Genomic DNA, 22,786 nt, shown 5'->3' with positions numbered 1-22,786 from the left:
ATTCTACAACAATGCGCAGGTTGAAGTGGATTATAAAGAGCTGCTGCTGCCTATTATAGAATTAGACAAGAAATATTATCTAAATAAATGATAAATATTTGTAAACACTAGTTAATACGAAGCTTAAGAGATTAAGAAAACGTTCAAATATATTCTTGACCTGTTTCCATGGCATTTGATGACCTCGACGTGGCGATATTTCGAAGGCGTACATTTAATTTTAATACGTTGTCATCGAGCATAGCATTACTTTATTTCCATATTTAAAATGAAATGATCCTTTTTTTGAAATTATTCCCAGTAGTCGGCAATAAAGGCCATTGTTTAATAATAAAGCCTTCTCTTTATGTCGGCCCTGCTTCCATCACTGCCTGTCTGTTCGCTTTTAATCACAATGTAGCGAAGCATAATCATCAGGCAACATCAACAGGCGTTTTATTGTCAAACAGCAGCAGACATACAAGTACTGCCATATACTATATGTGTCTGTAGCATATACATAGATACTGAATGCAAACTGCAATGCATATCCGGTGCCTGTGCCCAAGGAAGTGACAGACAGGCAGACCGAGGGACCGAATGAATCACAATGAAGCAACGAACGAATGAACTGAGGCGCGAGTCTAATACAAAAGCGCAAATTGGGAAGCGAGTTGGCCGGCAGACTACAACAACCGGAGAGAATCGCCATGCAGGTATTGTCATTCTCCTTATTGTTGTTGTTGTTGTTGTCTTTCATTACGCTCAGTGTGTGAGGCAGACGCATCATCATTAATTTTGCTGGCATTATGCAAGACACGCGCGCGTGGCAAAACCAAAGCGAGTTAAATGCATTTATCAATATGCATATGAAAAAGGTAGGTAGGAGAGACAGGTAGGGGCAGGCAGCCTACACACCTTCCTACTATACTTATAGTGGTTGCTTGTTTAATGTCTAGTTACACACACACACACACACACACTTACAAGTATATATGTACGTGCACTCGTCCATACAAATATAGTTTGGTGTCCATTTAAGGGCAGCTAAAAAAAGCGAAAGCGTTTTTCAACACGGCCCGCTTCGATGGCGGTTTCTACTTGAGACCTTGGTGCGGGTTTTTCAACTCGTTCTGGGCCTGATATGGCATTGTAAACTACAAGTACCTCTACAATAACAAACACAAAATAAAGCACAGCAGGAAATCTCAAGTACCAAAGCGGCAGGCGGAGGCAGCCTGCAATGGCGGCGCGGACCGCTAGCTGCGAACTACAGAATGCACTCATGTGAATATCGGAGTGTGTATCTGTATATGTGTGTGTGTGTGTATGTTTGTTTGCATATTTGTGTGTGTGTGTGTGTGTGCTACTCGAAATTAGGTAGTGGAAACCTTGACAGCAAAGTGGGCTACCAAATAAATTCTCTTTCTAGCTGCACTCAAAAAAATAGAGTGACAATCTTACAAGCCTCTTTTCAATGCAACTTATTAACTTAACTTTAATCTTTAAAATCTTAAAAGAATATGTTCAAATATATAAATAATATAATATATATAAACAAATCAGACAAAAGACTTTAAATTTTAATCAATTTTTATAAACATTTATTTAGCTTATTAGATAGTAGATGATTGCAAAACAGAATATCTTTGAATCCCTATTTAATTCGACGCTGCTTATAAAATGGTTGAAATAAGCTGCGAAATAGGAAAGTTTAATCGCTATTAAAAATACTTTCATCAATAATAATAATAATTATAATAAGACTGCTTCGTCAGTATTTGATTTTAATCTCCAAACCTACGGTTTTCCTTCATAAAACAGGTTTTAAGTTCTTCACATAAAATATTGGTTGGCTTTTGCAAATATCTAAATATTCTCTCCTCCTTTTCTCTGAGTGTGTTATTTGCATCGCTGTTGTGGTCTTGTCAAAATGTGCTTCAGCAAGAACTCGACCGCAAGCAGCTGATAGATAGCATTGAAAACAGGCATAAAGTATCTGACAGATACAAGTATGTACAGCAGCCTAGCCTAGGCGCTTACAAAAGCAGCAGGCGGCAAAAGTAGCTTCTAAATGCCACTAAGGCAGCCAGCGAAAGTTTTCTGCCTCTGCAGATAGTAAGACAGACAAACAGGCAGACATCCAAACTTGCCAGGCTGTCTGCTTGTCTGTCTGTCTGCCTGTGTGAATGTCTGAATGTCTGTTTTTTTTTTTTTTATTTCTATGGGGGCGTGGGCAACGTTTGTGGTGCGCGCACTTCAAAAAAAAAAAAGACGATATAAAATCAAAAGCAAACACGCACACACACACACAAATCATATATACTTGTGTGTGTATGGCACATGCATGTCTGTGTGAGTATATAAAATAAATTAAATATTGTACCAGTCATAGATAAGAGACCAGCGAGCCCCTCGCTGTTATTAAATTGCCCCTTCAAGTTGGCTGATACATACGTTTATATAGAGGTTGGGGGGCTGGCTTTTCGAAACCGAACCAAACTAAAGCAAATTAAATTGAATTACAGCACGGCCAAGGTGTAGAGTGTAGAGTGTGCCTGTGTCCGATAAGCAATGAACTTGTCTTTGTCTAAATTAAATTGGATTTAATGCGTTTTCGTACACATATCGTTGCATGGAAATTGTTAATGGGGCGGGGAAAATGTAACTGGAGCGTGCGAGCAACCGTTATAGCGAGCAATGCCAACAACAAAAAATGATAATACAACTCCGGAATATAAATGCGATCTAACTCAAAAATTGACTTTGGCGAAAGCTGAGTAAAAGTGCGTAGGAAAAGAGCACAGAAGAATTCCAGAGCAGTCGACTGGCTGTCTGGCTGTCTGGCTGACTGACTAACTGACAATTCGCGCTAAAGCTAATGGCCATAATGATGATGAATGTAATCATGAAGCTGATGATGCCGTTGTGGAGATTGCAGGCAGACAGACAGACAGACAGCAACTCCAGCAGCTCCAGCAGCGCGCCCTAGTCGTAGAAGACGACGACGCGCTTTCGCTTTGCATGGGCTGAGCGTATGCATAGGTATACAGTCACAGCCATTTGATTAGGTACACCAATCAAGAGATTCTGTTTGAAAACTGTGACTAGAATTGGGGATAAGTCAGTTTAAAAATTTAGTCATGGTTCACCTTTTCTGGGTTTGATTTCTAAACTTTCTCGATAGCATTTGAAAAGTTATTTCATTCTATATAATATTTCCATATTTCAGTCATATCTGTTTAACATAATGTTCTTAGCTCATTTTAGATACTATTTCGTTATGCATATACGAAAATAATAGTTGGATTTTCGCATTTCTTTGACAAATTACTTGGGTTCGACTATTTCTTAAAAAGACATCAATTTCTAAGTATAAATAAATTATTTCTTATTGGATATTTATTCAAATTGAATGCTTCATTATATTCTATTTTTGAAAATATTTAACATTATTATGGTGATTTGTTACTCTATTGCAATAATTAAAACCATTATTATTCCGGTTCAATATTTGATTTCTATACATTACTATTTCTGTTGTTCGTTTTTTTACGTATACATTTCTTACTTTGAGCATATATTAAATATATTTAATTCCATTCTGAAACCGTAACAATGCATTTCTTATCTATCTAGAAAATGGTCCACACCATTTCTATATTCTCCTGATTTACAGAAATAAGTTTAAGGCGATTTTACAAGAAAAGAAGTGCGATATCAAGTTTGTTAAACTAAACACTAAATTGATTTATTTGCCAATAGTGTATCTGTTTCTCTTCGAATGGCCTGCGACTGTGTATCTAAATCTGTGTGTAGCGGTCTCGTCTAAAATGCCGACACAGCGCAAAGTTTCGGTGCATGATTTATACATACATGTCAATGTTTCAGTTTTATTTTCTGTCGGCTTTCCCAATCACTAACTCTTGTTGCTGCCGTTGTTGGTCTTTATTTTCACCGCTAACAAATTGTCTGAAAATTCTTTTGTATACCTACAAACCTACAATATATTTGAATGCATACGCAGCGCAATCGTCCCCCGAAATAAATTGTCTTCTACACATTATTCAATGAGCGTCGCGTTTGCCGTTGCTTCCAAAAAGAAGACAACAGCTGCCTGGAGATGTAAGTATATACGAGTATGTGTGTGTGTGTGTGTGTGTGTTGGTGTATATGTATGTAGGTAGCTTAACAATAAAGTGAACAGTACAATTTCAAAGCACAAAACTTCAAAATGAAAATGTTGCAGCAGCAACAACAAATAAGAAACAACAGCAACCGCACATAAAATTACAAATACGACCATGTTGTTGCCACTGCCGTCGCCGACATGTGTTATCAGTCAGGCGTCTAAATTGTTATTGTTGCTGCTATTGTTGCTGTTGCTGCTGTCGGCTTGTTGCTTTTATTTAAATTAAGCAACTTAACAAATGCACATGTGTGAAAGCCACACACACACAAGCACACGAGCACAGAAAAAATAAAAGCTGAGAACAGCATTTTTATGTAAATTACAATAAAAATTGGTATTAAAAAGCCCATTGATAAGGCGGCACGCCGTAGTGCTTCGATTCTAATAGAATGCCGATTATTACTAAATTTCAGACTACAATGGGTAAGCTGCCCAAAATGCGGCAGTTTGGAAGCCATTAAGGAACGCATAACCTTTAACAGTGTGTGGCTAATAAAGCAGCCCCAGCGGAGTGCAATAACAGCGGCTGTTAAGCTGCATGTTACAGGCAGTGGCCATCAAACTGCACTGCAAACGCATTGAGAATGAGATCAGCATGGGAATAAGGAATCATACCGAAAACTCGGTTAAACTGCTTTAAACCGAACAGTTAATGTCACAGATTCAGGGTCATTCCCACACATGGGAAGCCTGTCGCATGACGTTATATTAGGCAGTCAGCAGTACCGGTATAGGGTGTGAGCTCACATTCAGTGACTGCCAAAATGTAAACAGCAAGCATGCCATCATTTGTTGTACAATTAAGCAGCTGCAATTAACGGTTTTGATTAACAAATGATGCTTGAAAATAGTCAGCATGAGCTCACGTTTAAATGTTGTCTAAAATGACACAAACACCTATTAAACAATGCATTTCTAACTATTAATTACTTCACTTAAAATCTCTCTCGTGCATGGAAATCAACAAATACAAATAATCAATGCTAAGCTGTTTGATCTTTGATCTCTCTTAGTGTTTAATAAAATAAACAAATTCGTGACAAAACTATTCAATTAAATTGTGGAAAAATAAGAGAGACAGGAGAAATAGGAGCCACTTTAAATGAAACTGAAGCGAGAAAGGGGTTTGACTGAATCGAATGAATTGAAAAAGATTAAAAAATTAATTGTGCGAAATAAAAGGAAGTCACTGTTAAACGATCAAAAAATGTGTGAAGCTGCAGGAAAAAGGAAACCAAACATGTTTGGCTAACAATGTTAAACAGGATGTACAATTTTTTATTGACAAACTAAAAAAAGAAAACTGTGAAATGTTAAGTGCAGTTGTTAATGAAAATGCTTTACTTTTTTGTGTAAAATTAGGAGCATTGAAAAATATGTAATCAATGAGTGATTTATTTATTTATACTTGTACAAGTATTACAAATCGCACTAAATATCAACTACTGATCAGTTATCGGACACACCCCTCTTTACTGTTAAGCTTGCAACCTGAACTCACAATCTACGAGCATAAGTCTATGTACGCGAATAAATATATATTTTTATTTATATGCAGTATGTCTGTCTGCCATTTTGGTAAGCGGCAACACACGTTTGTGACTAATGGTAGCAACAAAAAAAAAAAAAATAACAACCACCAACTATAGCCGTGTCGGTCGATCAATTACAACGCCCAAATTGCATTTAATTAATGAAAAAGTATAGCAAACGAGCAGGCGAGTGGGTAAAAAATGGAAGAAAAAATGAAATAAAGTAGAATCACGCCAAAATGCTTCGGTTCGTATTGGCCAGAACAACAACCCACATATTGTATTGATTGTATAACTCACCTCTCTATTGTTATTGTTGTTGTTATTATGGTTGTTGTTGTTGTTGGTGTGGCTGTTGCTGTGTTGTTGTGGATGACTGTTGTTGTGTTGGGGCTGCTGCTGCTGCTGCTGCTGCTGATTGTTGTTGTTGTTGCTGCTGCCATGAGCCGTTGCTGAACCCGACATACGCGATCCGGGCAGATCGCGCCATCTCAAAACCCCCATGACGGCCTGACGCACCCAACGTCGTTCAGCGCCTTCGGTATAAAATGCCACCTTCACGTTTTGGTGACGACGATGACGACGACTGGTTGTTGTTGTCGCTGTTGTTGCTGTTTCTGGGCAGCTGTTTCGGCGGTTTTGGCTGCTCTGGCTTTATAGGATCTTATGCAGGAGTTGCATTGATTGTGGGCGCTTTTGCGGTTTACTGCAGTGGGCGTTGATATAATTCTCTTTTTTTGAATCGTGAACCCACAACTACCACAACGTGTGTGTGAGTTGTTGGGTAATTGTTATAAATTTTTTTCTACTGCTAGCCAGCAAATTTTCTTTTGGCTTTGACGTAAATTATTATGATTTTTCGTTTGCGGTTTGTTTTCGCGTATGTTGTTGTTGTTGTTGTCGTTGCTTTTGTAGTATTTTTTTTAGCAACTTGTTTGACTGGTTTGCTGGTCTACAGCTCAAAATTCACAAGCACGTAAGTGAACGACGACAACGATGTCGATGGAGGTAGAGAGCAGCACGTTGGGCCATGGCCAGTGCAATTCAAACTGTGGGCGCTGACTTTCCAAGCGTCGTCTTAAGCTCTATATGCAAATTAGTTGCGCTTTGCGGCTGGGCTGCTGCTCCGACTACAAAACCGCTGGCTGGCTGACTGTTGTTTTTATTTTTAGCGGCCACTAAATTTCAACGCAAATATTTTCACTTTACACACCAAATTATTTTGGTTGGTTTTGTTGTTTTTTATTTTGTTGTTGTTGTTGTTGTTGTTTTGCTGCTCAAATTATGAAGCGATGCTGCACAACCGCAGAAACATATTATCTGCATATAATTGTGCGTTTTATTTTTGTCACACACGCACACACATACGAGCAGTTGCACTCACATTGCATTTATTTTGGTTGCTGCCTGGCATGGAGAAAATAAACGTCTCAAAACTCAACGTTTTTGTCTTAAAAATAACTCATCGCGTTGTTTTGGTTTTGCTTTTTCGAATTTTAACGCACGTTGCTGCTGCCGCCACTCACAGAAAAGTGGCAACGACCGACACAAGCACAAGAGTGAAGTAAAGACCGAGACGAAAGAGACACCGAAACGACACGTCCACGTCCGCTGACGGCTAAATAACGAATGCGAATGCGAGTGTGCTGCTCTGACTTTAGCTCTGAGACAGGCAAGAGCAAGAGCGTCGCAGCAGTGTTGGCAAACTAGCTATTTTCCCGCCAGCTCTGAACTTTTTTTTTTTAAGGCCGAACGGCAGAAACAAATATTACTCGTATTATTAAAGGGCAACTGGCGGGAATTATAGAAATTTATAGTTCTTATATTTCGTTGAGTATTTTGGTGACCTTCCTCATAGTTATTTTTATTGTTTGGCCGGCTCGAGGTCAGAGTAAGAAAAACCAATTTATTTAATTTTCTTTTCTTTTTCCGATATATTTCGGTTACGCCACGGTAACCGTCTTCAGGGCAATTATTTAAGCAAGTCTGCTCTGTTTGACTTGGAGTTAGTAACTGCTTAAATAATTGCCCTGAAGACGGTTACCGTGGCGTAACCGAAATATATCGGAAAAAGAAAAGAAAATTAAATAAATTGGTTTTTCTTACTCTGACCTCGAGCCGGCCAAACAATAAAAATAGTTCTTATATTTCTTTATTTTATATTTTTACTGAAGTATAAATAATTATTTATCAACAATGTAACTAATTAGTTGAATTTTATTTATAAAAAATATCATTTTCATTATTGATTTTACATTTATTTACAACTTATGAAACAAATAAATACTTTTAATAGAGTCTTATTTTCAATCAATTCTATATAGCTCGAAAAATGATAACTGAATAAATTTTTAATAATATTTAAAAAAAATTGCTTAATAAATAATGTTTGGCGACAAGGTTGTGTCGAACTCGAACATATATGTGCAGCCGCGTTGTAACAAGTTGTGACCGAAGCTAGCCGTGTGTGCGAACAGATTGACAATGTGTGTGAGTGCTGGAGTGGTGTGTGTGCGAGTGGGATGGCGATGTGTGTAATCATGCGCAGTGCAAATTAAGGCGCCAAACGAACAGCTCAGTGAGGAATTCAAAAAATGGCAAAATGCTAGTAGTGAGAAATTAGCAAACACTTCTTAAAAAACGTGAAAGGGAACTCATTTGATTTCAAAGCGTTGTTTAAGTAAATAAAACAAAGAAAGTGGATAACTATGTTTCAGGAAAAATAAAAAATGCATTTATTTAAATAATTACAGCGTTTGAAAATGTAACTATTGTTTGAAAAATATAATAAACCAATAAAAGGATAACATCTTGGGCTGGAGGACAAGTCCTTCAAAAAATGTTAATAATTAATTGTAACAAGTTTTACAATTCTAAAGAAAAGCCAATTCGAAACTGTTTTCATAATTCATTAAATGGGTAAATGGATTTGCAATGAATGACCTATTTTGATAAGGTTTCAGAAAACCCAGTTATATAGAATAAGACGACAATTAGAAGCTTTCTACAATGAATAAGACAAACTTATACTGACAAGTTTCAAACAAGTTAACGTTCATTTAGACAGATTCGTCACATGAATGTATCGATTCATTGGCCGTTGCCACACCTCCTTTCTGTGCAACACGTCTAACCTTTTGGGTGCAGAGTATAGCAAGAGTTCATGGATTTGTTCCAGCACATTTCATATTTGCGCTCATAATTTATTAGCTTGCAATTTTTAGTGCTCTACCTCGCCCATAATTCCGCTTCGATAGTTTAGTTTACCTGTTCGCTTATAACTCTGGCCCACCTATTTTCGTCTGTGTTTACTCTGGGCAGTCTGCTAGAGGAGGGCGGCATAAAAATAGTTGTCTACATGCATTTGTTTATAAACAAAACAATAAATTTAACAGAACGTGTGCCTCGCTGCACTCACCGACTCAACTGTTAGACAAGTTTTATGGCCCGAATGCCAAGGTCATATGGGCGAGTACGTAAATATCTTAAGTTTATGTGGATCGAAGCTTCAAGGGCTTATTTAAAGCTGTCTATAGCTTGACAAACTCACTATTTATATGGATGTAGGAATTACTTTCGGCAAAATATAGGCCTCTATGAATGCGCCCTAAAACTTCTGTGAAAAATTGGTCTAATCAGCACTCACAAAGCATACAACTGTAAATAATATATACATGTATTTTAAATATAACTTAGCAACAATTTCCATGTTTCGACTGAACTTATCAGCACAAGTCGCCCCGAAATGCGCGAAACTTGACGTTTTTAGCTGCTCTCGTAAGTGGGTGGCAAAAACAAAGAATTTACTTAAATTAATATAGCTTAAGAGTTTCTCTAAATGCTGCTTATCAAAGGGTTAGGTTACGCATATAAATTTCGGGCGTTTCCGTTTTACTTAAAACTAAAAACTATAATTTAGGACTCTACATCTACGATTGTAAATGTTATTTAGAATCTTACAGTATTCTGGAAACTACATATGTATTTACACCTGATTGACTGATTGTGAAAAGATTTGTCCAGTCTTTTAACTGAAGAGCATAACATTTGTTTAGCTTAGCTTTTTAAATTCAATTTCGTGTAATTTGTAATTTTTTGTTGTTGCTATATTTGATTGATGATTGGCCGAGCAATGAGTCACCGATTTGATTGAAGTTGAACAAGTTTTAGCCAAGAGTTGGCCTTAATGGTTATTGCTGTCTATTCATTTTCGGAGCCTCTAGATATTGAAGTGCTTAGAAGCCCTTTGCTACTAATAAGAATAACTGTATATAATAGCAGCTAGAGCTACAAAAATGTATATGCAGTATTAATTTATTCCCCCTTTCTATACAGTTTTTAAAAATATGGAGCTATGTATGTTTATATTTTTTTTGCAATTTCCAAACCACAAATTATGAATGCTGACTGTGTGTAAAAAATTAAGTGTTTCACACGGCAAATTCAAAAATATATACAAGAAAAGAAATATGCATAATAAGCAGTGAGGGCAGTTAGGGGCGTTAACTAAAGCCCGCATTAAATGTCAGAGTGGCAGAGTAGAGTAGAGAGGGCGAGAAAACGAAAAGGCCTTTCCAGCACACTCAATCAAAGTGCTTGCTGGCTAAGCTTTAAAATTTAGCCATGGCTGGCTGACGGACTGGCTAGCTGGCTGACAAAACTGACGCGCGCTGAGCCACGCTTAGTAACATTTATTTGTTGTAGTTGCTCTTGTTGTTGTTGCTGTTGTTGTTGCTGTTCCTGCTGGCAGACGACAGCCGGCAATCAACAACGGAGTCAACGAAGCAGCAACATGGTAAACAACAGAGACAGGCACCGAGCGACGGAGCCAAAGGCAAACGTCAAAGTCAAAACTTATATGTCAGACTTGAATCATCAGCTCCAGCTTTCAGCCTTCAGCCTTCAGCCTTAGCCATAGCTGCAGCCGCAGACAGACGGACAAATAGACAGACAGACAACAAAGAAAGGAAAATACTCGTAGTCGAGCAGAAGTTAGCAAAAAGAAAATACATAGTTTAAAGTTGCATTGTTTTAGCTTTTTATAAAATATGCAAGCGAGCTGGCCAGGTGTGGGTGGCTTGTGGATGTAGCTGTGGATGTGGGTGCGGGTGCGGATGCGGGTGGTGCGGGGGGTACGGGTACAGGTCCGGATGATACTAACGACGCTGCTGCTCCCACTCCCACTACATGACAAATTAAAAAGCCACAACTGAGTGACTGACGAAGTTGCACGGTCGGAGATTCGCTCGATGTGTGCCTAGCAGGGCACTAACGGTAGTGTCTGTCTACACTTAGAGAAAAAAACAAGCTGCCAACAAAGCACCATTCGAGTGGGTGGGGAAAAGGACATTAATACTTATAATGAGACAATTATTCTCAAACTTAAGCCTTGAAATTGTTTGTTACTTTTGGATTTTAAAACAAGGTTCACACGGCTAGAAAATGCTCTCAGTTTAGTTTCAAAAATGGTTGCTAGGAACTATTTTTAAGTATTTCTGCAATGTATTAGTTTGATGAAGGAATAAATTATTATTTATTATGAATGATTAAAACATTATATATATATAAGATATAAGATATTTACTCTAATTGGGAAAAATTATTTTCCATTTAAATTTTGTGTTTTAAAAACCACACATTTTTAACTACAGTGTTTAATAAATCGTTTTAAAAATTACATATTTTTTCAAGTTTCCAAGTCCATTACTTCACTTTTTTTATTCTTAATTGCAGTGTTTAATTTCTCACTTAGATAAATGCTATTAGTAATTAAAGAGAAGGAAACAGCGCATTGGCATTTTTTTGATTGGTTTTTTAACTTTAAATTTTTTTCAAATGTTAAACCAATTTGTATTTTGGCTACATTTGTTAAGAAAAATTGTTGTATTTTTTAAAGTTTTAAAATCCTGAGCCAACAAATCAAAAATAAATTCATATAGTAAACCCTATCATAAGATATTTGCTTCGAATTGAAAAAAACTTTAAGTGGCAAATATTAAATTCCATTTATATATTTTTTTAAGCCACACAACTTTAACTAAAAAGTGTTTAATAGATCGTTTGAAAAATTACGTATTTTTTCAAGTTTCCAATGAAGTAAAACCTTAAAGTCCATCAACTTCCGTTTTTTTGCTGCTTAATTGCAGTGTTTAATTTCTCATTTAGATAAAAGCTATTGCATGTTTTTTCGCTCAGTGCATTGACTTTTATACACTTCCACATGGCAAGTTGAACTTTTCAGTTTTTCTTTGCCTTTCTTCCATTGGGCTTGGCACACGAAAGGGCAAAGCCAAGAGGTAACCTCTGGCAAGAGATAAAAACCCAAAATAAAAGTAGCGCGCTAGGGGCCCGAGCGATATAGCCGTTGTTGTTGTTGTTATTGCTGTTGTTGTTGTTGTTACCGCTGCTGCTGTTCATTGAGTGAGTCAGGGAACGAAACGAAGCGCGCAACAACCGGAAAATAATTATAAATTTTAAGTACAACTGTGTAGCAGAGATACGGCGGGTGCGAAAGAGATGGAAAGTAAGAGCTAGTGGGGTAGAGAGGCGAACGGAACGGAACAGGCCAGGCCTCGTAGGCAGGCAGGCAGGCAGGCAGGCAGGCGAACATTGAGGCCGGCTGCCGGCGTTTGGGTTTTTGAAATTTTTTGAGTCTTATTTCGGGATAATCAGAGCCAACAGCCACAGATACTTTTGTATCTTCCGCTTGCGTGCGACTGCGACTGCGAGTGTGTTTCTGTCTTTGTGTTGGCGGTGTGATAAACATCGCACATTTGTGGTTTAGAATTCATGCATACTTATGTATGTATCTACATATACATACATATGTACATATATGTGAATGCAACTCATTTTCATGCAACTGAACCGACTGTGGGAGTAGCGGCTGCCAAAGACAGACGTCGTCGTCGTCGTCGTCGTTCCGACTGACGACCATGGCAATTAACAACTTCAACGTTCGTTGCATTTGCAAGGCTGGCTGGCAGCTCGACAACGGCTTGCTCTTGGTCTGAAGTGGTGGCTTGGGGATTCATACGTTTGTTTGCAGACAAATTGCAGGCACCTAGCATTGAAATACATTTCCATAAGACATACACTCAGCAAAAATGAAGCCAAGATGTAGTGACAAAAGTCCATTCGAATCAAATATTCTCATAATTAATTGAAACCCATTTCAGCTACACTTAAAAAATTATATTTAAATGCAGGCCCGTTTTTTAACCGACTTCAAAAATTCTTCTGTATTTTTTTTCCTACAATTTCGGATGGGAAATTAATGAGAATGGTTGCAAATCTATTGTTTTTGAATCAAAGATTTAAATTATAAAAAGTTTTTAAAACTCTGCCGATCATTTTCTGAAATTCTGATTAATAATTTTATATTTTTTGCTTTTATATCATTATTAAAATAGTTTTTAATATAATTTATTCTGAATTATTTCTTCAGATTTATAGTAATCTTTTTCTATTACACAGTAAAGTGCAGATTTCGACTGAGCTACTGTTTTGCTTAAATATATGGCGCCTTTTTTAGTTAAACAAAGAGCCAATAAATGCAATAAATAATTATAAAAAAACAGGTGTACTTTGTTATTATTTTTTGCATTTCTCACAGACCAAATAATATTTGACTTGAATTATATTAGTGCTTAATAGTTTTATAGGCTGCTCTATTTAAAAAAAACAGAAAGAAAGATTGCATTGCTTTTTCAACGGATTATTCAATTTTATGTTCTTGAAATTTTTAAATAAATTTTTTATTTTCGCTGCATTTGTTAAATGTTTAAACTTTAAAGTGCTGAGCCAACAAATCACAAATAAATTTAAAAGCCCTACTTATCTGGAAAATACTCTTCTCGATAAGTTATATACAAATAAATAATAATTGCAGCACGAAAAGTAATTTCAGTTCTTTTATAGTTAATTTATAATATAATTTGTAATGAAAATAATTTTTACATAAGAATAAGATGAATATGTATTCACACCAGCATTGTACTCTCTCCATTGTACACAATATTGTACTCTTTTTTCAGTTTTCATTAGGCCGTCACATCCTTCTTGATTTTCCAAAACTACACCAACGACTTTGAAATTTTCCCGTGTGTACAAGATATTAACATTTACATACATATGTATGTTCAAATAATTCGTTGCATAGAAATGTAGCCAGCATTGTCGGCGATTCTAAATGGATGTGTAAGTGCATGCATGCATGTGTGTGTGAGTGTGTGTGTGTGTGTGTGTGTGTGTGTGTGGCAAGTGCAAGATGCAGAAATGGCAGTGAGAAAAAATATACAATTTATATGGCCGCATGCAAGAGCGCGTGTAAAATATGCAGGAGAGGAACAAGAAGCGGCAACAAACATGGCCAAAACGAAATGGCGGGCCACAATTTTTATTTTGTATTTGAAAACAAGGCGGTCGAAAGATGGGGGGCAGATAAAAAGAGAGGGTGAGGATGGTGCGGTGTGTGGGCAAGTGGCGGCATAAATTTCGCGATTCGAGCAGTTAAGGTTCTTTAAGCAGCTCCCCAGAGCGACTGAGGCAAACAATGGACGCCAGAGTTTCCGGCTTAACAACAAAAGTTGCACATCTGTGTGTTGTTATATATATATGTATGTATATATATTTATTTTTTTGTAGGCTCTGCTTTAATTAAGCCCCAGACAGCTGCTGCTGCTGCTACTGCTGCTACTGCTGGTGGAGCTGCCTCTATTCAGCCCAAAGCAACAAGCTAACTAAATATTAAAGTACCGCTTGCCAAATTAAAAATACTCGTAAAGGTAGGCGAACAAATCGCCAAACACATTAAAGATACACACACACACACACACACATAGGCACCCCATTCAGCTGCTAAAGATGCCAACAGCACTCGCTCGATCTCAGCACTTTATTAGCAGGAAACTATGCTATAGAAATGCGTGTGCAACTATGCGGCACATGCCGCCACAGACACATTGAAATATTTAAGCAATGAACCGAACACGGACACGGGAAACTGCAGTCGAGAAGGCTGCAGAGTAGAGAAATAAACAGCAAAAAGGCGAACAGGAACAAAGCAGAGAGAGGCAGGCTGGGAGGCTCCGACACCGACTCCGACTCCACTTCACTGAGTGCTTCTGCTGCTGCTGCTTTTTCTGTTGACCCAGCCACACAGCACAGTTTGAGAGGCTTTGGGTGGCACGTGCTGCCAAGCAATGCCAACTGTGCCGTGGGTGGCACGCAAAGTTTTCACAAATTCTTATTTAATACTTTGTTTTCAAACCATTTCGTTAAATGATAAATAAAATAAACTTCAAACAAGGTAATACATTTATTTTGTAAGTTAATTAATTAGTTTATAATTACTTCCATTTGATAATTTATTGATGCGTTTAATCTTAAAAGTTTTTAAGATGTAAAAAGTATAAGCAGAAGAAAAATGAAATTGTAAGTAGGCTGTATCGAAAAAGAGCAGGACTGCGAATCACCAAAAAAAAAACAAAATCTTTATATTAAATTAATAATTTACAACAAATTATAATAATCGACATTTGTTTAACACATATGGAGAGTTAAATTTGAAAAGTGATTTAATAAGCGAAGAGTTGGGAAAGCAATAAATAATAAAATTTCAGCTAGAAGAATTATTAAAATTAATTCAATACAGGACAATCCTTCCTTAAACTTAAAGAACTTAGAGAAGAATTCGTTTTTGAAATATTTTAAAGAATGATGCAATCAGGAATAATTCCTTGCATTCTTTAAAAATTTTTTTTCGCTTATTGAGCATTTTATCATGCGCTAAATATTACTTATTTATCAGTTGAATTTTTGCTGAATTATTCATGTATTTACAAAGATTTTTTCTCTTCTTTTTTTTTGAAAATTATTCTATAATTTATATCAACTAAGCAACATTGTTGGATGCAATTGAAATTATTGATAGTCTTCATTCTCAAATAAATATCGCATAGTTAGATGGATTAACTCTTTACAGGATACCCGCGACTATTCATGTATTTACAAAAGTTTTGCATTTTGGTATTAGTACGAGATTTGTTCACTACTTCTCTCATCTACAAACACAAAGGCGATAATAATGTCCTGTGAAAATTTAAAACCTTTGCATTTTCAGGTACCACTGATGTAGTTTGAAAATAAAATTCAACTCTATTAGTGACTGATTGGAACAAAATTTATTAAAACAGAAGAAGCTCGGCAATAATTTTCTCTGTATGCCTTTTCAAATATCGCTTTTAGTTGTCTAGCTATAAAGCTTAACAGATTAGAGCAAAGATAATCAAAGCACTAGAAAGTTGACTTATTTGTGAGCACATTCCTATTTAGTGGCTTTCCTAAAGGCTGCTGTTTTTCAAGAACAGCTTCCATTATAATTATCCCATTGTTATTAGTCGTTTGTTTAAACTTCCAGGACGACCCACGCATGCCCTCACAACCTGCCTAAATTAAATTTTCTAACTTGAGCAAACATAATTTTCATTTGAAAAGAAAACAGCAGGCAGGCAGGCAGGCAGGCGGTCGGGCAGGCGAGGGGGACAACAACAACTGCAATGGCAACCTAGTTTTTGTTCCTTTTAAGATGGTGGCCTGCATAAAAGTTTTAAAAAGCACTCGACATGCACGTAAGTGGCAACTTACACATACATATGTACGTGGCTGTGTGTGTGTGCGTGTTTAAGAAAACGCTGGACAGACAGACGTCTTGAGCTACAGGCGCGTGGGTGCAACATTGCAGCAGCAGCCCGCATTTTGTTGCTGCAATGCTGGAGATGTGGGCAACAACAAAAACAACAACAACAACAAATGAACCACTTAGAAAAGTGCAAACATATGAAAGGAGCAGCAGGCCAAGTTGCAGGCAGCCGCCTGCCTGCCTTCGCTTTGACGGTAAAGTTTGCGCCAAATTGTTGCAAAACTAAATTAAAATTTTGTGAAAAGCACTTGCCAAAGACTTGACGACGAGCTAAAGAAGTGCGGGGGGAAAGGGGAAATTCGTTTATTGAAGTGCAGCAAAAGAAAATGCATTATGAGAAGTTGAAAAGGGCAGCTTCAGCTTCAGCTTGTAAAGTTTCGAATGCACATTCTGATTATGTCAGTGGACTAAGCGGTGCGCAATTATAACGTAAGTTGCTGAAACAAAGAGGCTTTATATAATTGGATATTATTGGAGAAAAACTAACAGCCCTAGAGATGCTAAGGGATTAATATTTATTAATAAATGTGATATCCGCTGCTGGCCTCATACTGTTTCTGATAAATACCGGAATTTTTCTTAGAGCACCTAATTCTGTTTTTTACACGGTTTTTTTAGGAACCAATCTACCGTGTAAAAACAGAATTAGGCGTAATTATTTTTTTCACAAAGTTTAAATGACAGTGCACTGCTCTTAAAAGCTGGTTGCTGTGCTACGTTGTGTATGACACAGCAGCGAGCTCTTTCTTGTAAGCTTAGCTTAGCCAAACACCAGACAGAAAGTGACAGAGCGCTCTAGCGGCCAGCATGCGAACTACATGTTATTACTTATTGCAGACACACACCCAAATATGCTGAAATGTTGACGTCTATATGGGAACAACAGCGCACCTAGCGTGCAACTCAGCATATACGAAGACAATGTTGCTGATAGCGGTTTCAGCAGCGATCGAGAAGTCAAATGGAGGCAGTATTGCTTGGCTGCTTTGAGTTCTAATAGCGACTAAATATTGGTAAAGTAATTTTAAACCAATAAAAGGTAATTTTCATTTCATATCTTAGAGATTTTATGTTACGTATGATGATAGGGACGTAACATTTGCAAATTAATACACTGTTTGCACTGCTTGTACTGCTTCATGCACTGCACTGCTTTCACTGCTTGCACAGCTTCATGCACATAAATGCAAATGTTGCACAACATCTCTTTCGCAGCAAGCTGCATTAGTAAACACCATGTTGCTGCCAGTTATAGGAATGTTGCAAAGCATTGGTAGCTAAACAATTCCATGTATCTTCGTTTTCTTATAATTATTTATTTGTTTTAATTCAAAATATACGCATTTATAAATGAAATTGTGATGAAATTTATTGGACACACATTTGAAATATGTATGAAAATTAGTGAAACTTGTTGTAATTTATTTAATGAATTTTTTTTTTTTGAAAAATTAATCAAATAAATTTAGTTGATAATGGAATATTTGTTTAGAGTTTTGGGATGACTTGGTTATTCATCAGATTGTTATATAAGTATACATATATATGTAGGTATATGTAAAAGGCGTTTTATTATTTTGCAATATAATAATTGGTCTAAAATAAAGTTCATTTATGTGCAATCAATCGTATATTTTGCAATTTCTTGAGGTTAGGCAAATACTTTTTCAAATTTGTTTTTTGGCGCGTCACAGTTCAGGGTCAGAACTCTGTACTTACAAGTATACTCTTAAAAAAAAAAATGAGTAAAGATACTTATTTATAATGAAGCCTATATTTCTGTTCGAAAAATTTTAATTTTAATTTTAATCAGAATGCCTCTATTGTGAGACTTCATTGCTCTATTAATAAGATTCGCACTGATAGCCGAACCAAGGGGACGAGTTAATTTAAAATGTAGTTTACTGCTTAGTCTGTCAAATATTCAAACAGCGTTTCCATATTTAATGAACGATTTAATTATGAAATTTGCAGGCCTTGTCCCCAAGTGAAGCCATTGAAGGGCAGCTGAAGTTGCTGCCGAGACTCCTAAAACTACTTCTACCCTACACTATAGTGGAGTAATCCCAGGCAGACACACACAGCCTCAATCCGTTCTCATAAGTAACCGCCACATAGTATTTGCCTATTAAACCAATATATGCACAACAACAACAACAACAAGGCACACATGAAACACAAAGACGCTTCCAAGCCACAACAGCCACAACAAAGAGCAGATTATGTCAAATTACAGCTGTTGTGGGTTGCGGGTTAAGGTTCTAATAAAAATAGAGGGCAGGCGCAGGAGCTGGGGGAAGAGTATTTAGTAGAGATGGGGGCGTTTGACTGAGCCAACCAATTTGTGTCTTTCGTGTCAATAACTGACATTTATGCGATCCATTGTTAGGTTCTAGTTGCTGCCGCTGTTTCTAATGCTTCATGTTGCTGTTGTTGTTGTTATTTCATTTATTGTCACCATTGTCCTATTTGCAATTTTTATGGCAGACACTAAAAATTTTACTACGAGCACAATGTTGAAAGATTTTTATGGGTCAACGTCATGGCCCTCGTGCTCATAGTTAGATTAGTGGAGCAGACACACACACACACATACTATATGTATATATATATGGCCGTGCCCGAGGACAATGTGCAGCGCATTGCCGTAGGTCAGTCGCCCTGAATGCAGAATTCAGAGTGCAGCCGGCAGACGTCTGTTTACAAGAATTTTATGGTCTCTGCTCGTGTAAGTCTTTTGTTGTCGTAAAATCGAGCTTGTTTTTGGATGGACGGACGGACGGACGGACAGACGGACGAGTGGGTGTGCGCTCTCCGTTCGGGGGTAAAGTCATAAAATAATATGACATGACATATCGTTCAGTTGGGCCAATTCCTACATTAAGCAGACAATGACATGCTCGACATACCAGAGAACCACTTTCCTTTCACAAACACAGTGAAAACTAGTTTAGAAAGGACTTTGTTTTTTATTGAATTATTGTTTTGTTTTTCAAAATTAATCAGTTGGTCGCAAACTTTCCGGATTTTGATTCTAAATGAATGGATCTATGAAATAGAACTACTGTCTCTTTTCTTACGTCTAATCCTTGGACGGAATAATATGGCTTTTCAATAATAAATATTATTTTAAACTATAAAATGACAAAGAAAATCTAAATCAAAATCTTACGTACGTTTTGAGAAAGAACACTGTAAGAATAGAGTCTAATTTAAACTCTAATAGAATGGGGAAAAAAACGTTATATATTTCTTAAATATATTAAAGCTGAAGATTTTCGAAATACAGAAAGTTATCTAAAAATAATAATTAAAGCGCTAAAGGCATTGTTTTTCTGGTTTAAATATTATTCTTCCGAAAAATAAAGTAAAGAGAAAATTGTTAAATAAAATAGACACCACCTTGGTTCTCCAGATAATCCTAGATTCTCATTTTCTAAAAGAGTTTTAAAATCCCATTCGTTTAATAATGTGAACCAAAGCACTTTGCCTTCAGCAAACAAAGCTACAACCGATAAGAATTGATTCAATAACAATCTTTGGTGTTTCAAGAAGTAGAATTCGTTTTAAGGAGCTGCCACTGTACTTGTAGAGCAACACTCACCTGTGAAAAGTACGCCGGCAGCACACATCGCTGGTCATCCAAGCGCGAGCACTGTACACGTTCCAGCAGCTCGAAGAGATCATGAGTTGCGCCTCGCATGCGTTCCGGACTGTGGGTGACGCTGCTGCCCCCTCCAGAGCCGGGCTGCTTCTGTGTGCCAGCCATGAAGGCATGTTGTCGTCTGCAATGAGGCAAGCGAGATGAAAAACAGGAAGTGGGTTAATAATAGTGCACGCAAAAAGCCAATCACAAGCTTCAGCTCTGGCCCTGGCCATGTTCATCATGCTTCAGCGCCAAGTCCTAGCCAAGGCGAAGGCGAAGTCCAAGTCGAACGTTCAATTGACTGCGCAAGCTCAAGTGGTTCGCACACATACTTGTAGAGTCTCACCCTTTGCGGACTCACCCGGGCCACTGAGGAGAAATGTCAACGTTTATAGGGTTTAGGGTGTACCAATCGACTCAAAGACGGAACAAAGGGCAACTGCTGTCAGTCAGAGAGCGCGCGATTTGGCTGGACATGAAGCAGTAAGCGGCTTATGGGCAAAGGAACTTGAGTAAAAGTGCCACTAGAGTGGACCACAGGGTGCTGCCATATTGCGCTTATAAGTGGCTTTGCTATCCCAAAGATGTCACTTGAGCAGGCACTAAAGGGTTAATAAAGAAAACAAGCGAACGTAGGAGAAGGGTGAAAGAAAAGGGAAAGTAGTGCTTACTAATGATTGTACAGAATTGAACTAGAATTAAGAGTAGGGTATAAAATATAAGAAAGGCATAATTAGTAGAATAATGGAAGAATAATGGAATAATAATGGAAGAATTATTCAAAATTTTTGGAACAAGAAATCACGCTGCAAAAATTCGGGTAACCTCTATATACTTGTATAATTTTAAAAAATACTCCTATTACTAAGCAAGATCTCCTTAGCTCTTTAGTTAACGATTAAGAACTTTTTAGCCTTTTAGGCAACCCAACTTTTACGGTCAGTTCCCATTTCTACGAGAAGTAGGACCATCCTATTCTAATCTCAATTTCCCTACAGTCCATTAATGCCTAAAAGCTCTTCATTTTCAGCTAGAACTGCCTTCGGATTTATTGTCATTTAATGTTGATTTCTAGAAAATATGGCAGTGTCCTTAGGCTATTCTAACCAAATTGATATTGAAATTTTGGATGCACACGCTTCATAACTTGGACGGATACTGTCCAAGTTTCGCAAAATTTCTTGGCCGTTTTCCAGCAGGCCGATTTCAAAATTACAGCGGATTGATAAACAGTCTGAGATTGCGGCCAATGAAACCGCGATGTTCAAGAACGTCTCGCAGACCGGGTTTCTGTCTATACTTTATAGCTTGGACTTAAAGCCGCTCGATCTTTGGGAGAGACGAGCTGGAAATGGACACATTAAGCGTATAGTCGATAACGATATCCAGAGTCTAGTACTGGATGTGGCTGGCACTAATCCGAACTCCACCTATCTGGCATGTCCCGGAAATCCAAACAAGACGCTGGGCATTAGGCTTCCATTCCTCGTACTGATCGTCAAGAACATAAATAAGTACTTTTCCTTCGAGGTTCAGGTAAGACATTCTCATATCCCTACTACAATCCTACTACTAGTATACATGAATGTGCGTCGATTTCAGATTTTGGATGACAAGAGGGTGAAACGTCGCTTTCGTGCCAGCAATTATCAGTCGACGTCCCGAGTAAAACCCTTCCTATGCACGATGCCCATGCGCTTGGACGAGGGTTGGAACCAGGTTATCTTCGATTTGGCCGAGTTCACCCATCGGGCCTATGGCACAAAATACACGGAGACTCTGCGCATACAGGTGCACGCTAATTGCCGCATTCGACGCATCTTTTTCACGGATCGACACTACAAGGAGGAAGAGTTGCCGACGGACTTCAAATTGTACCTGCCGAGTCCGAAATTCTTACAAAAATCAAAGAGCGTATGCAACTAACCCATGTCTGTCCAACACATTCGAGACACAAATATATCTTTTATTGAAATAGCCAACATATATTATCACTGAAAAAGTGAAAATATATTTCAATATTCTATAAATTGAAGTTTGATTTCAAAATTAATATGATTAAAGAAGATTTTAGGAACCCGTGAGACCTTAAAGGACAATCTGCCTTGTCTAAATACTACAGAGCTACTTCTATCATTGGGCGCGTTCAGCAGGTCGTAGCGATTGTGATCGATCATTACTGATTTGTGATTTGTGATTCGGATAAGTAAAAATGTCAATCGAAATCGCAAAACACAAATCGGAAAAATATTATGGTTAATTGATTTAGATTTTGACACTACATAGAGTTTTATCGAGACCTTTGCGGAAATATATGAAATGGTAAAGCGAGCTGTGACTTTTTAATCAATAATAGTAAAATCACAATATTTCATTAACACCGTCATCACAAGCGATCGGCAGAGACACATCAGCAATCGATAATTAAAAATCACAAATCGTTTTGACTGACACTGATTTGACTATAGTATTATTATTATTTGACTGAGTATTATCTATTAGGGGAAAACTTTTCAATACTTTGCAAAACAGCTTCAAACATAATCCTATTTAACAGCTACAAACTATAAATTGATCAAATATTGAAAAAATTTTCGCTTTTTGTTAATCGCAATGAAGAACTTTTCTAACTTTTCTAATTTCATCATAAAATAATTCAGCTTTCCTTTTTTTCTCATAAAAGTCTCAGCTTATGTCTTTCTCCTCCAATTTGCAACTTCCAGCTGATTTAATCT

At 37.3% G+C, this 22,786-nt stretch overlaps 2 protein-coding genes across 4 annotated transcripts in view; one reads left to right on the top strand and one right to left on the bottom strand.

The window, feature by feature from the left end:
* LOC115631944 (rap1 GTPase-activating protein 1) overlaps window positions 1-22,786 on the bottom strand; it is a 155,779-nt gene that overhangs the window by 52,539 nt on the left and 80,454 nt on the right. For all 3 annotated transcript variants that reach the window (XM_030528797.1, XM_030528798.1, XM_030528799.1), the window contains one exon: window positions 20,010-20,190. In XM_030528797.1, coding sequence (XP_030384657.1) covers window positions 20,010-20,190 — 181 coding nt within the window. The remainder of the gene's footprint in view (window positions 1-20,009; window positions 20,191-22,786) is intronic.
* On the top strand, window positions 21,203-22,086 carry LOC115631945 (cilia- and flagella-associated protein 20-like). Its single transcript, XM_030528800.1, has 2 exons — window positions 21,203-21,587; window positions 21,654-22,086. The coding sequence occupies exons 1-2, from the start codon at window positions 21,312-21,314 to the stop codon at window positions 21,975-21,977; spliced, it is 600 nt and encodes a 199-aa protein (XP_030384660.1). The 5' UTR covers window positions 21,203-21,311; the 3' UTR covers window positions 21,978-22,086.

Source organism: Scaptodrosophila lebanonensis, unplaced genomic scaffold, assembly GCF_003285725.1.
Source record: "Scaptodrosophila lebanonensis strain 11010-0011.00,11010-0021.00 unplaced genomic scaffold, SlebRS2 tig00001412-arrow-pilon, whole genome shotgun sequence".
NCBI lineage: Eukaryota > Metazoa > Arthropoda > Insecta > Diptera > Drosophilidae > Scaptodrosophila > Scaptodrosophila lebanonensis.
This window is presented reverse-complemented; position numbering and strand designations above follow the sequence as displayed.

What these genes read in the sequence shown, in the direction of transcription:
- LOC115631945 (XM_030528800.1), top strand. Translation starts at nt 21,312, where the DNA reads ATGTTCAAGAACGTCTCGCAGACCGGGTTTCTGTCTATACTTTATAGC. An exon ending in ACTTTTCCTTCGAGGTTCAG is followed by an intron (nt 21,588 to 21,653) that starts GTAAGACATTCT and finishes CGTCGATTTCAG; the next exon opens with ATTTTGGATGACAAGAGGGT.